The following is a 14,844-nucleotide window of genomic DNA, read 5'->3' as shown; positions in this document are numbered from 1 at the left end:
GGTCACTGAGAACGAAAATGATGCTTAAAATTGTTGATTGGCTCTAGTTTTCAAGATATGCTATTGGGTCAGTATATACGACCCTTGACTTGGGAATGGCGGAGGATAAGTGAGTTATAAAGGGAAGGGATCTCAATTTAAACCAGAAATGACTAAAATACATCTTTGACTGGATCTATGAATAAATCTATGACTGGGTTTGGACAGTACTTGCTTTTTAGGCAAAACAATGAATGATGCAATCTGAAACTGGTATTGCGTCATACATGATATGAATTGCATCATGTTATTCCTAGAAGTCATGAATGATGCAATCATAACAAAGCTTACATCACTGTGCTGAACAAATTGCCCTACATCAGCTCTAGAAATCATACAGTGTCGTGCTCTCTTATTTGTCAGTGTTTGATTTTGCAAAGGGACACATTTCTGTTTAGCCAAAGTGAGCAGAGATGCCTCGTACTTGTGTGAACAGTGCAGAGAACTTCTGCTATGTTTGTGGTGAAGTGACTTTTGCATCACAAAAGCGCAGTATAACCACTATGGTTAAGAAAGCCTATCACCTTTATTTTGGCTGCAAAATTGGAGATCAGGACAAGAGGTGGGCCCCACACATATGCTGCAACACTTGTGCAACAAATCTTCGCCAGTGGTTGAACAGGAAAAGGAAATCTATGCCTTTTGCAGTGCCAATGATTTGGAGAGAGCCAACAGATCATACCAGCAATTGTTACTTCTGCATGGTGCCTCCAGTTGGGAAAGGTGTGTCAAAGAAGAAAATGTGGACTGTGCATTATCCAAACATTCCATCAGCTGTACGCCCAGTACCCCACGAAGAAGGACTGCCGGTTCCTGATGCACCAGAATCATTCTCACTTGAGTCAGACGAGGAAGAGGATGAAACTTCTGGTCCTGAACCATCAATGTCACAGGACCCACATTTTCTCCCATCCTCCTCCTCTGAACCACACCTCATAACACAAGGTGAACTGATTGACCTTATCAGGGATTTGGAACTACCCAAGAGTAAGGCAGAGCTGTTGGGCTCCAGACTACAGCAGTGGAATCTCCTGGCAGGTGATGTTAAGGTTTCCATGTTCCGTGACCGTCAAAAGGATCTTGTCCTATTCTTCTTCGTGGAAGGTGATCTTGTAGCCTGCAACAACATCGATGGTGTGATGGCAGCCCTCAACATCGTTCACGATCCAGAGTGGAGACTGTTCATTGATTCATCGAAGACGAGTCTTAAAGCTGTTTTACTGCATGATGGCAATGTTTTGCCATCAATTCCAGTTGGTCATGCAGTCCATATGAAGGAAACCTATGACAACATGAAACAACTTTTGAGGTGCATAAACTATGACCAACATCAGTGGCAGCTTTGTGGCGATTTGAAAGTTGTTGCTCTCTTGCTTGGTCTGCAGACTGGATACACAAAGTACTGCTGTTTTCTCTGCGAATGGGATAGTCGTGCAAGAGATTCCCACTACATCAAGAAAGATTGGCCACTCCAACAGTCATTGGAGCCTGGGAGGAAAAGTGTTCAGCATCCACCACTTGTTGAATCAAGGAAGATTTTGTTACCACCCTTACACATCAAGCTGGGTCTGATGAAGAACTTTGTCAAGGCCATTGACAAAACACAAGCAGCTTTCAAGTACCTCCGTGGAAAATTTCCAAGGTTAAGTGAAGCTAAGATAAAGGAAGGTGTCTTTGTTGGTCCTCAGATTTGTGAACTTCTTCGAGATGATGCATTTGACCATGCACTGCATGGCAAGGAAAAACGGCGTGGAAAGCCTTTTAGTTAGTGGCAATAAATTTTCTTGGAAACAACAAGGCAGACAACTACAGGTTGTTGGTGGAAAACCTCCTCAAGGCATACAAAAGCCTTGGTTGCAACATGTCACTAAAGATACATTTTTTGCACTCTCATCTAGATTTTTTTCCCACCGAACTGCGGAGCAGTGAGCGACGAGCACGGCGAGCGATTTCACCAGGACGTTGCAACAATGGAGAAACGCTATCAGGGCAAATGGAGCCCATCGATGCTTGCAGACTATTGCTGGACAGTGACAAGAGATGCTCCATTTAATGAATACAAGAGACAAGCCAAGAAGCGCCGAGTAGACACTGAATAGGACTAAACTATGTACATAATAGTTTTTTGCCTTTTGTTTCATAATAAATTTTATTTATATAACCCTTTTGCTGATTTTTAAAGTGTTACATAAACAGGACAGGTGAAATATTATCATGTAAAGCAACCATAAACACATGAAAAGACCTAGGTTTACAATTTATGATTAAAACTCTACTATCTACACAATATACATAGACATAAAATGTAAAAACTTAAATATCTTAGAAACAGTAGCCAATTAGTTGTTTTAATTGTCATATTTGAATTCAGCACATCAAAATACGTAATAAATAGCACATTTTATCTCTGAAGCAGACGACGTCTCAAAAATTGTAGACCAGTGTTATTTGTTTTAAACCTGCTGCCCATTAATTTCATTTGGTGGCCCCTAGTTCTTATGGGAACAAGTAAATAACTTTTCCTTATTTACTTTCTCCACATCACTCATGATTTTATATACCTCTATCATATCCCCCCTTAGTGTCCTCTTTTCCAAGCTGAAAAGTCCTAGCCTCTTTAATTTCTCCTCATATGGGACCTGTTCCAAACCCCTAATCATTTTAGTTGCCCTTCTCTGAACCTTTTCTAATGCCAGTATATCTTTTTTGAGATGAGGAGACCACATCTGTGCGCAGTATTCAAGATGTGGGCGTACCATGGATTTATATAAGGACAATAAGATATTCTTTGTCTCATTCTTTGTCCCCTTTTTAATGGTTCCTAAAATCCTGTTTGCTCTTTTGACCGCCGCTGCACACTGCATGGACGTCTTCAGAGAACTATCACGATGAGTCCAAGATCTTTTTCCTGATTAGTTGTAGCTAAATTAGCCCCCATCATGTTGTATGTATAGTTGGGGTTATTTTTTCCAATGTGCATTACTTTACATTTATCCACATTAAATTTTATGCATTATAATGAATTTCATGAATTATAATAACATGAAATATATGCAGAATGCGGGTAAAACAGAGCAGGGGACATACAATTCTCCCCCCCCCCCCAGGAGTGCAGTCACAAATTTAATTGATGCATTATTTTTTTTAACGAGCATCGACAGCATGGAAGTATGTCCTCTGGAATGGTGGCCGAAGTATGAAGGGGCATATGAATGTTTAGTGTATCTGGCACGTAAATACCTTGCAATGCTGGCTACAACAGTGCTATGCGAACGCCTGTTCTCACTTTCAGGTGACAGTGTAAATAAGGAGCAGGCAGCAGTAGCTCGCATAAATGTAAACAAACTTGTTTGTCTTAGCGATTGGCAGAATAACAAGTAGGACTGAGTGGACTTGTAGGCTCTAAAGTTTTACACTGTTTTGTTTTTGAGGGCAGTTATGTAACCAAAAAAAAAAAAATCTGCATTTGTAAGTTACACTTTCTGGATAAAGAGATTGCACTTCAGTACTTGTATGAGGTGAATTGAAAAATATTATTTCTTTTATCATTTTTACGGTACATATATTTGTAATAAAAAATAATCTAAAGTGAGCACTGTGCACTTTGTATTCTGTGTTGTGATTTAAATCAATTGAAAATGTAGAAAAACATCCAAAAGTATCTAATAAATGTCAATTGGTATTCTATTGTTGTAAGGGCAATTAATCACGATTCATTTTTTTGAGTTAATTGCGTGAGTTAACTGCGATTAATTGATAGCCCTAAATCCTAATATATCTTTTTTGAGATTGGACAACCAGAACTGCATGCAGTATTCAAGATGTGGGCATACCATAGATTTATATAGAAAATACCATAATACCACTGTCTTATTATCTATCCTTTTCCTAATGATTCCTAATATTCTGTTTTTTGACTACCATTGCAAAATGAGCAGATGAGTACACCATGTCTCCAAGATGTTTCTTGAGTGGTAGCAGCTAACTTAGAGCCCATCATTTTGTACATACAGCTGGGATTATGTCTTCCAATGTGCATTACTGTGCTTTTATAAACATTGAATTTCATGTACTATTTTCTTGCCCACTCACCCGCTTTTGTGAGATCTTTGTAACTCTTTGCAGTCAGCTTTGGACTTAACTATCTTGAGTAATACTGAATTGTCTGCAAACTTTGCCATCTCACTTTTTTCCCCTTTTTCCAGATCATTTATGAATATGTTGAACAGGACTGGTCCTAATACAGATCCTTGGGGGACCCCGCTATTTACCTTTCTCCACTGTGAAAACTAACCATTTATTCCTACACTTTGTTTCCTATATTTTAACCAGTTACTGATCCATGAGAGGACCTTCCCTCTTATCCCATGACTGCTTACTGTGTTTAAGAGCCTTTAGTAAGGGACTGGGTCAACATTGTCCATATGTTTGTTGACCCCTTCAAAGAATTCTAATAGATTGGTGAGGCATGATTTCCCTTTACAAAAGCCTTTCTCAACAAAATGTGTTCATCTATGTGTCTGATAAATCTGTTCTTTACTATAGTTTCAGCCAATTTGCCTGGTACTGAAGTTAGGCTTACCATCCTGTAATGCCAGGATCGCCTCTGGAGACATTTTAAAAAATCAGGATCATATTAGCTATCCTCCAGTCATCTGATACAGAGGTTGATTTAAATGATAGGTTACATACCACAGTTAGTAGCTCTGCAATTTCATGTCTGAGTTCCTTTGAAACTGTTGGATGAATATCATCTGGTCCTGGTGACTTATTACTGATAAATTAATCAGTTTGTTCCAAAATCTCTTCTATTAACACCTCAGTCTGGGTGGGTGAGGTAAAATCTCTTAATTGGGCCAAGTTCTGTTGGTGAGAGAGAGACGAGCTTTCTAGCCGCACAGTGCGCTTCTTCAGGTCTGCTTTCAAAAGACGAGTCAGGGAGCTTAAATTCGTTATTCAAAAATCATGGTGTCTAGCAGAGTAATAAATTTAAGCTCCCAGACTCGTCTTTTGAAAGCAGACCTGAAGAAGAGCTCTGTGTGGCTGGAAAGCTTCTCTCTCACCAGCAGAAGTTGGCCCAATAAAAGATATTACCTCACCCGCCTTTGTCTCTCTAATGTTTTGGGACTGACACAGTCACATGTCCCACTGATTGTTTGGCAGGCTTCCAGCTTCTGATGTACTTACAAAAACTAACAGCAACATTTTTTTTTTCTTTTGCTAGTTGCACTTCAAAATCTTTTTTGGCCTGCCTAATTGGGGCACCCCTGCTCTCCTTCTCCACCCAACATTTAGTAGGCTATATAGTACAAGTCATGGACAGGTCACAGGCCATGAATTTTTGTTTACTGCTCATGACCTGTCCACGACTTTTACTAAATATACCAGTGACTAAAACGTAGCCTTAATTATCATTGTTCCACCAGATTTCTCTGATGCTTATTATATCAATAGCCTCATTTAATAGCAGGTACTCAAGTTCACCATCTTAGTATTTAGACTTCTTGTATTTGCATGTAAGCACTTATAAAATTTGTCAATATTTAGTGGTCTGCCGTCATGTGACATAACTGAATGGGGTTAGGGCGGAGATTTTGTGGTTAGAAAAAATGAAAGTAATGATTTCTCTGCTACTTTGTATTCACTTCAAAACATCAAGAAGAGTACATGCAGTACTTGTTTTAATACAGGTATAACTTGTGATCACATTGATTAAATGTGCAATAATGTCTGTTGGATCTATTTGCTACAATTAAATCTTTGTTTGTTAATATAGCAGGGGTATTCTCAGCAGGCTTGGCTCCAGCTGCTTTTGTGCCAAACCCGTACATTATCAGTGCTGCTCCTCCAGGTACTGACCCATACACTGCAGCAGGGTTAGCTGCAGCAGCAACACTAGCAGGTAACACATTTTTTTCTCAATTTTTATTATAACTTACTGATTTTCTTTGAGAAAATGATTGGATTTGTAGATAAATCAGTATTTGTAGCTCTGAAGATTTTTTTCTATGAATAATTAAGAGGGCATAATCCACTTAATAAACTGCCCTTCTTTCTGAATATTTTGTACTCTCAATTGTTGCAAATAATATCAAAGATTGCTCTGTCTAGAAGTTTTTTTATTAATATTTTATCTGAAAATGATAGAAAAAGATTAAGTATTGTTATTCCTTTTTTTAAAATGGAAAAACTGAGATCCTAGAGCTGTTAAGTGTATTTCCAAGTTGACTCAACAGGTCATTGATGGAACTGAGATTAGAAAATCATGTTTTTTGAGTCTCTATCTAGTACCTTATGCAGTAGACAGTGTGTTCCCTGTTTGCTTGGGTCTTTCACACAGCAACAGGAAGTGGAAAAAATACCTTTAAATAGGAAGGTATGATATAAAACCACAAATATTGCAGAGTACTCAAGGCAAATGTAGTATTTGGAACTGCTTCTGGCATTTTGGAAAGTGATTTAGATTTTAAGTTTGTTGTCTCCCAGTAATGGAGGTGGAAAGGAATGTAAAATATGCACACAATACATGAGAACTGGGGCATTTGATGAGCAAGGTGACTAGAAATGATGGTTAGAACCTTTCACTGCTAGGTTTTTTTATATCGCAAGTAGACTGGAAATGTTGGGCTTAGAAAACTAAACCAGTATCTCAGCCCAGTTTGAAGGATGTGATCTAGCATGTGTGAATGTCAAAGGAAAATCGCATGGCTGTATTTGCAGAAGAGAAAAGGGATACAGAATGAGGAAGTGGAGAATGAGGAGTGTTGAAGAAAAAAGGCCAAGAAAGTTGCTGTGGGAAGCTCTTTGGTTTAGGCAGGATAGGCTGGGTTTATCCTGTGGAATCTGACGTGATTTGTTAATGTGTGATAAAACTGACTGAGCATACTTTTACATGTAAGCTTCGACTACTGAATGTTATGTAAGTGTTTCTAACTTTACAAGAGTCTACCAGAAGGGTATTTATTGTTAGGGTGTGAATCCTCTTGTGTCCCAGTCCCAGAAGTTGTTTGACCACATACATGTATCTGTTTGGATTGTAGTGATCTTCATTTACATTTACAACAGATCTCCTACTTAACAAACTAATTGGGGACTGAGGAGTTCATAAAATGGAACGTTTCCTTTTGATCTGTTCAACACCGATAGACCAGGAACATGGGCACTTTATTTTTGGTGGTAATAGCTTCAATTTGCAAAGTGATTCATCCAACTTTCACAAGCTTTATCAAAAATTCCTTCCAGAGGAAACAACCAAATTTGACCTCAAAATTAGTAATTTTTCTCAATCTCATTCCTGCAGAGTAGGGTGATGCTTTGTAGTAAGGTTTCAATTATAAATGGTTTATAACCAATTAATAGATGTTAAAAGCATGTTATAGATGCTGTAGATGGCCATGGTAGTTCACCTGTTTTAGAGTTCATTCTAGAACAATTGATTAACCATTTATTAAAATATCTGTTAATCATTTCTTAACCTTTTATAAATTATTTTTAGAAGTAACTTGAATATAAAGTGTGTCCAGAAAGTAATTACTGCTATCCCTCATCACGAGTTGGGTGTAAGCTACCTTCTGGTAAAGCAGTTGAACAACTTTGAATTGTTATGAGAGTTATCAGTGATATGCTTAAAACTTAGACTCAGGGTTGACTGTCTAACCAAACGGCTGCATTCAAAGAACAGAAACCGTGATTTGATATTTTTCATATACCCGGTAGTTGCTGTTTTTCTAAGGATATCAGCCTTTTTTGTGTTGTTCTGTTATTGTTTCAAACCAGAAAAGGGGGGTTAAAATGAAGCTCATCAATTGAATCAAATGGATCTTTTAAAATAGATACAAGTCTGGTTTTGCTAACATTTATTTAAGAGCACTTGACAATTATAATGCAAGTTCTCTTTGTAAAATTGAAAGTAGATTAATTTGTGTTAGAGATAATGATGTCTTCTGTGTGATGTTCATTCAGCAACTAGCACAGTAGAATGAAAATCCCAATCAAGGTTTATAGGAGCTATTGCAATATGAATAATAATAATTTTGATGAACAAAAGTAAACTGAAAAGAATGTGTTTTGTTAGGTCCGGCAGTGGTCCCTCCTCAGTATTATGGAGTTCCATGGGGGGTATATCCAGCCAATTTATTTCAGCAGCAAGCTACAGCTGCAAACACCACAGCAAATCAACAGGCAGCATCACAAGCACAAGGACAACAACAGGTAGAGTACAGTCTTCATGCAGAGGAACTGTATTTTTTAAAAACAATAAAATTTGTATAAGGTTTTCCACTTCAAAATGTCAGTTTTAAAAGAAAATTCAGCTGGAATTGTAAACAAAAATTGCATGTTATTCTTCAGACTTTCTCTTGTGCTTTTCAACAGTCTGTACACCAAAAGTTTTGGTTAGTATTTGACTAGTTTTCATTTCTTAAATTCATTAATATTACCAATTATATCAAAATCTTTTTAGTTTTACCTGCAGCATAATTAATCTTTATTTTTGTTCTTATCTGACTACTGTTGCAATCCTAATTAAAAAGAATATATTAAAAATTGCTTCTTTTGTCTGGGTTGCTATAACTTAATTGAAGGTGGGTTGTAATGCTCAGGCCTAATCTACACTAAAAAGTTAGGTCGACCCAGCTATGTGTCTAAGGGGTGTGAAAAATCCACACCCTGAGTGGCGTAATTAAGCCAACCTAACCCCAGTGTAGACAGTGCTAGGTCAAAGGTACTGACTGTAAGGGAGGTGGATTACTACCCTGACAGGAAAAACGCTCCTGTCAGCGTAGGTAGGGTCTGCGCTGAAGCAGTACAGTGGCATAGCAGCTGTGTTGCTGTAGTATTTGAAGTGTAGACAACAAGCCCTTTGTAACTAGTGCTGCATGAATAATCTCACAAACATTCATATAAAGTTTAAAATGATTTTAAACAGTCAACAGCAAGAGAAAAAATGAGGATAAAGACAGCCACATCCTCTTGAAGTTCTTTCTTACAGTGCTGCAGCAGGGTGCAGTTGTGCTGTAGTAGCTCTAGTAGTTTTCCACCTATTGAAAAATACTACATTGTTGGGGGGTTTCCTCTCTAGTTTTAAAAAATAATCAGTAGTTTTTCCATGTGCGTTGCTCTATAACAGGAAGATAATGTGCTATGACATTGTGTCCTGCCATGGGTTATTTTTTCTTTGACAAATCAAGAAGAAATTATAGTAACTAAAATATATCACTGAAATTAATCTCACCATTTTATTTATTGAAATGGTATTTTTACTACTTTAATTCCATTAATCTTTAACTCTAGATTGCTTCATTTTTATAAGATTCATTTTTATAATATTTTTTAAAATCCCATTCATGGTGTAAGGGCATTTGTGATGAAATGCTTGAAGCCATTACAAAAATGTTTCCTAAAGACAAAAATAAATCTTATGTAGGATATATATCTGATACTTTTTATTATCTTTTCCTCAAAACAACAAAACATTCAATGCCATCATTAACCAATATATAATTTACTAGGAATTTCTTTTATTGAATTTCCATTCTCTCAAATTCCAAAATCGCATCCTCACCTTAGAAGCCTATATAACTGGATCTTTTAAAGCAGTTGCTAGTTGTTACTTGTCACTGATGAGCTGTCTTGATAGCTGAATAGCATCTCTTCCTTGCAGAATTTTTTCTCACCTGTTGAATGAATATCTAATTCTGTGTCTCCCAAATAGTGGGTCCCAGGAAGGGTCTAGGTGGGTCACCAGTGATTTTCAGACACCTGAAGCCCCCTCACACTGCCTTCCCCGCCCTGGCATGTCTGCCATAAGTGCTCTACCTCTACACACTCTCTTCCACTAATCTGGGGCAGCAGCGCAGGGAACAGGTCCCAGGCAGCAGCAGCAGCGTGGAGGAAGTGGCCAGAGCCAGCAAGTGGACAGTCAGCAGCTTGGGGGAGAGGGGCTGGCTGGTGCTGCAGGGACGGGCAGGGCTTCAAGAGTGAGAGCAAAGGGACTGGGGGGAGGCATTAGTCGAGCAGGGAGCTTGAGGACTGGGCTGGTGGGGGAGGGGAGGAGAGTGGAGAGGAGGGGGATTAGGGGGTTGAAAGGCTGGAAGGTAGGAGAGCCTCCCCAGTTAAAATGGTGCGCCACAGCCCTGTATGACAGCTCCTAGCATGGTGGGTGGGGGTGGGTGTGTGCGTGTGTGCGTGTGCGTGTGTGTGTGTGTGTGTGTAAATAAATTATATATATAAACAAATAAATGGCGGGTCCCCCAAAAAGTCAAAATGCAGTTGGTGGGTTGCCTAACTAAAAAGTTTGGGAACAACTGATTTAACCTATAAATAATTTTCATGCCAGATATTCGTGCAGGAACGCATAGGTGTAAGACTAGCTAAACTCCATTTTTCTTTCCAAATTTGAGTGTGGAAAAAGGACTGTTTGTCAAATAGGTGACAAGATATAAAGCGTATTTGTCATAACTGGGTAGAGGAGTTAAAAACCTGAAACAAAATCTAGTTCACTTATCAACCTCCAGAATATGTTTTGAGTGTTGGTGGGGTGGATAGGTTAGGTAAGTATTTACAAACTACAATTGGTAAATTTTCAAAGCATAAGATAAGTTCCTTCAAGTTATGCAATGTTCAGGAATAAAAATTTTCAATTGGCAGAATGTGAGGGTAAAGAATTTTATTTATTTTTGATATATTATGTGCTTGTCAGGTAAGGATCGGTTTTCAGTTAATAAATTGTCTGGATTCACAGATGTGTTTATAGATTAACTTTTAGGAGGACTTTTTACAGTTTTACTTTCCTCTAGAATCATTACCATTTCTAAAATATACTCTGTCTGTTGTGCTGGCTAGCAAAAGACCCAAGGCAATCCTTGAACCTAGGTCTCTTGTGCTACAGTACTGTCAGCAAAATAGTCTATACCTGTTACACTTTTACATGTTTTTATGTGCTTGAAATCATTCAGATGGAGTATTCAGAATATTAAATTCAGAGCTAAAAAGCATTAAATACATAAACTAGCTGTCCTAGACCTTTTATAGCGTATAACTGATTTTGTACTCCGCTTTTAAGAAAATAGTATCATATTGGTCTTTTGTAGGTTCTGCGTGCTGGAGCAAGTCAGCGCCCTCTTACTCCCAATCAGGGTCAGCAAGGGCAACAGGCAGAGTCACTTGCAGCAGCTGCGGCCGCAAATCCAGCTTTGGCTTTTGGTCAGGGTCTTGCTACAGGCATGCCAGGTATATAATTGATGGATTAAGGAAATTAAAAATCAGTTTGAGCTAAAATATTGGTTTTATTAGAAATAAAGTTAACTATATATTAAAATCCTGTTATTTGTAATAGGCTATTTGGCGTTCATCTCTGTACAACTTTATGCTTGTTTAGTTTGGGTAAAATCTTGACACAGTTTTTCAAATACTAGAGGTTTTCTTTCAACTTGTTTTTAGCTGTTATATAATTTTAAATATATTTGTCTTTCCAGTTAATGTATTTAGTTTTTAGTACATCTGAAAACTCTTATAAATGGATAATGTCCCGTAGATATGCAGTTCCAAAGGAATTCTGTTATTAACCACTTTAAAACTCAGAATTGTCACTGCAGCTAATGCCAAAAGAATTATTTATTGTAGAATAAATTTTATACTTGTACCACATAACTCTTAACAACTCTGAAATGGAGAATGTAAAATGATAGAAGAAAAAAGGAAACTGCTTAATTACCTCTGAAAAGGATGATGGGTTTGAAATACACCTCTACCTCGATATAACGCTGTCCTCGGAAGCCAAGAAATCTTACTGCGTTATAGGTGAAACTGCGTTATATCGAACTTGCTTTGATCCACCGGAGTGCGCAGCCCCGCCCCCCCCCGGAGCACTGCTTTACAGCGTTATATTTGAATTTGTGTTATATCGGGTCGCGTTATATCAAGGTAGCAGTGTAGATCTACTGCATTTTTTGGTACCTATGAGGCTTGCAAGAGAATTAAAACAAAGCTGCACATTCTAAACTTCTTTCAGTCTCCAGAGCTTTAGACTCTCCGCAGGGAAATAATGTATGCGTCATAGCTTTTATTTAGAGAAAACGTTCGTCCTAGTGCATTCTCATTATTTTTACGTGATAAAATGCACAATGCATTGGAGTAAAAGATCAAAACTGCTGTTGAACAGTTTTGGAACTTTGGTACAACTGCATGAGCCAGAACAACTTAACCTTCTCCTTGCCCTCATGTCAGTACAAACATGTTTGAGGTTTTTCCTTTTTTCCTTCTTAGTTTAATTTTAGAAAGTGCTATCATCTACCCTCAGTTGATGGAAGTAGCAAGTTCACTGCTACTGCATGGCTTCTCTCTCATTTATCATTATTGGGGTGATGCCCCTCACCTGTGGAATCTGGAGGCAGTCCAGTATTGCTGGAGGCTGCAGAACTAAGCCCCCTTTCAGCTCAGACCACCAAATATTTTTAACTCCAGCTGCCGAACAGGTTGGCCTTTCAGTTTCTCCTGGCCAGATTGTTTCATAACTTCAATTTGTTTGTTTTCGTGTAGTGGTGACTTCATTTCAGCTTCTAGCTGCTCTCTCCATCTCCTGAGGTGAGGAATCACTGGAGCACTGAGTCTCTAACCTTTGTGTTCTCCGATAGAGCACCTCTCAGTCAGGCTCCTTTTGCCCCTCATAACAGCAAGTGATGATGCCCTGCAAGCATTGAGCCAAGTTAGAAGTGCCGTACGCAGCTTTTCAGGAGCCTCAAAGGGCAGCTTGTGCCCTGCTGCCACAAGCCGCTGACCCTTGTGCTCTGCCAGGACGTGGGCGTTGAGAGGGACAGGCATGTAGGGTCTCGACCCCTGCCAGAAGTTATTTCTCCACTGTGGGAGGTTCAACCAGGAGCATGTGAATTCCTGCAGAGAGAACTCCTCACAGCCTGCTCAGTTGTGAGCCTTGCAAACTCCAGAGACTTTGGGTTCCAAAAAACAAAAAATCATCCCTTCTTAATATAACAAGTCACATTGTTAGGTGGAATAAAAATCAGGGTTTAAACCCATTCTCCTTTGCCTTTCCATGCTGAGGAAGTCTTTGCTGGAGCTCTTGTCACAGAGTTGCATTTACAGTGCTGTGGAGAAGGCTAACTAGCGCCACCCTCACCTACGCTGCAGCATGCAGCCCGTCACTCCTGTAAAGCCATGCCTCAACCACCAGCTTAATGGGAATTGCACCTTTCTGGTTTTCAGACAATAGACCCTCACTCTGCCAGGGCATGGGGCTCAGGCTGGAAGGGGTCTCTCTTCCCCACTCTATAGGCTGGCTCCATGGGGGGGGGGGAGAATAGCTCAGTGGTTTGAGCATTGGCCTGCTAAACCCAGGGTTGTGAGTTCAATCCTTGAGGGGGCCACTTAAGGATCTGGGGCAAAATCAGTACTTGGTCCTGCTAGTGAAGGCAGGGGGCTGGACTCGATGACCTTTCAAGGTCCCTTCCAGTTCTAGGAGATGGGATATCTCCATTAATTTAAATTTAATTTAAAAAAAAATTAATTTTAAAGCATAAGCTGCACATCAAGCGGTCTGTGACCAGAACAGAGGTACATAAAGGTTACATTCCCCATGCAGCTGCACCATCATGAACCTGGATTCTTCCCCCACTGTCAGACGTCGCTTAGGGCACAAACAAGGCTTCACCGTTCCTGTCTGTGCTGGGCCACTGTCTAGATGTCCTCTACGTTGATAAGTCCCATAAGTTTCCCTCTCTGGGGCCTGGTCTACACTGGGAAGCAATGTTCCCTCTACGGTGTGCGGCAGCCCAAGAGTCAATCAAGTGCCGCGCACTTGGCACACTTGATTAGCAGAGCCGCGCACATCCGGCGACATGTTCAGGTGTCCTTCCCCCTGCTGCTCTGCAGACGCATTGCTCCTGCCCTCTGCCTTGGAGCCCCTGGCCAGTCGCTTCTGGGACCCGCCTTCTTGTTGTGCAGAGCCGAGGAGGAAGGGGGGGCGTGCTGAGGTCAGGGTGTGTCCCCCCACCCATGTACCCCATTTCCAAAGAGCAGAGGACGTGGGACAGGGCTGAGGACCAGGACAGAGCTGCTGGCAGCTGTTGCGGTCTGAATGAGCCTTCTGGTGAGTGCCTCTCTGCTTCAAGAAGAAACGGTAGCACGAGGACAATTGTGAGGAGGACGTGGACACAGACATTCCTGAAAGCACGGGATGTGGCAATTGGGACATCATGGCGGCAGTGGGGCTGGTTGATACAGTGGCACGCCGATTCTGGGCCTGGCAAACAAGCACAGACTGGTGGGACTGAATAGTGTTGCAGGTATGGGATGATTCCCAGTGGCTGGGAAACTTTCGCATGTGTAAGGCCACTTTCCTGGAACTCTGTGAGTTGCTTTCCCCCACCCTGAAGCGCAGGAATACCAAGATGAGAGCTGCCCTGACAGTTGAGAAGCGAGTGGCGATAGCCCTGTGGAAGCTTGCAACGCCTGACTGCTACCAGTCAGTTGGGAATCATTTTGGAGTGGGCAAATCTACTGTGGGGACTGCTGTGATTCAAGTAGCCAATGCAATCACTGACATTCTGCTATCAAGGGTAGTGACTCTGAGAAATGTGCAGGTCATAGTGGATGGCTTTGCTGCAGTGGGTTTCCCTAGCTGTGGTGGGGTGATAGACGGAACGCATATCCCTATCTTGGCACCGGACCACCTTGCCAACCAGTACGTAAACCGCAAGGGGTACTTCTCAATGGTGCTGCAAGCATTGGTGGATCACAAGGGATGTTTCACCAACATCAACGTGGGATGGCCAGGAAAGGTGCATGATGCTC

General features: G+C 40.4%; 1 protein-coding gene across 4 annotated transcripts in view; it reads left to right on the top strand.

The window, feature by feature from the left end:
* Window positions 1–14,844, top strand: part of PUM2 (pumilio RNA binding family member 2) — a 106,495-nt gene that overhangs the window by 50,105 nt on the left and 41,546 nt on the right. For all 4 annotated transcript variants that reach the window (XM_026655673.2, XM_026655660.2, XM_026655665.2 and 1 more), the window contains 3 exons: window positions 5,816–5,941; window positions 8,114–8,250; window positions 11,130–11,268. In XM_026655673.2, the coding sequence (XP_026511458.1) occupies window positions 5,816–5,941; window positions 8,114–8,250; window positions 11,130–11,268 (402 nt within the window). The remainder of the gene's footprint in view (window positions 1–5,815; window positions 5,942–8,113; window positions 8,251–11,129; window positions 11,269–14,844) is intronic.

Source organism: Terrapene carolina, unplaced genomic scaffold (assembly GCF_002925995.2).
Source record: "Terrapene carolina triunguis isolate 2854851 unplaced genomic scaffold, T_m_triunguis-2.0 Scaffold42, whole genome shotgun sequence".
NCBI lineage: Eukaryota > Metazoa > Chordata > Testudines > Emydidae > Terrapene > Terrapene triunguis.
Note: the sequence above shows the minus strand (reverse complement) of the source record. Positions and strands in the feature narration are given on the sequence as shown.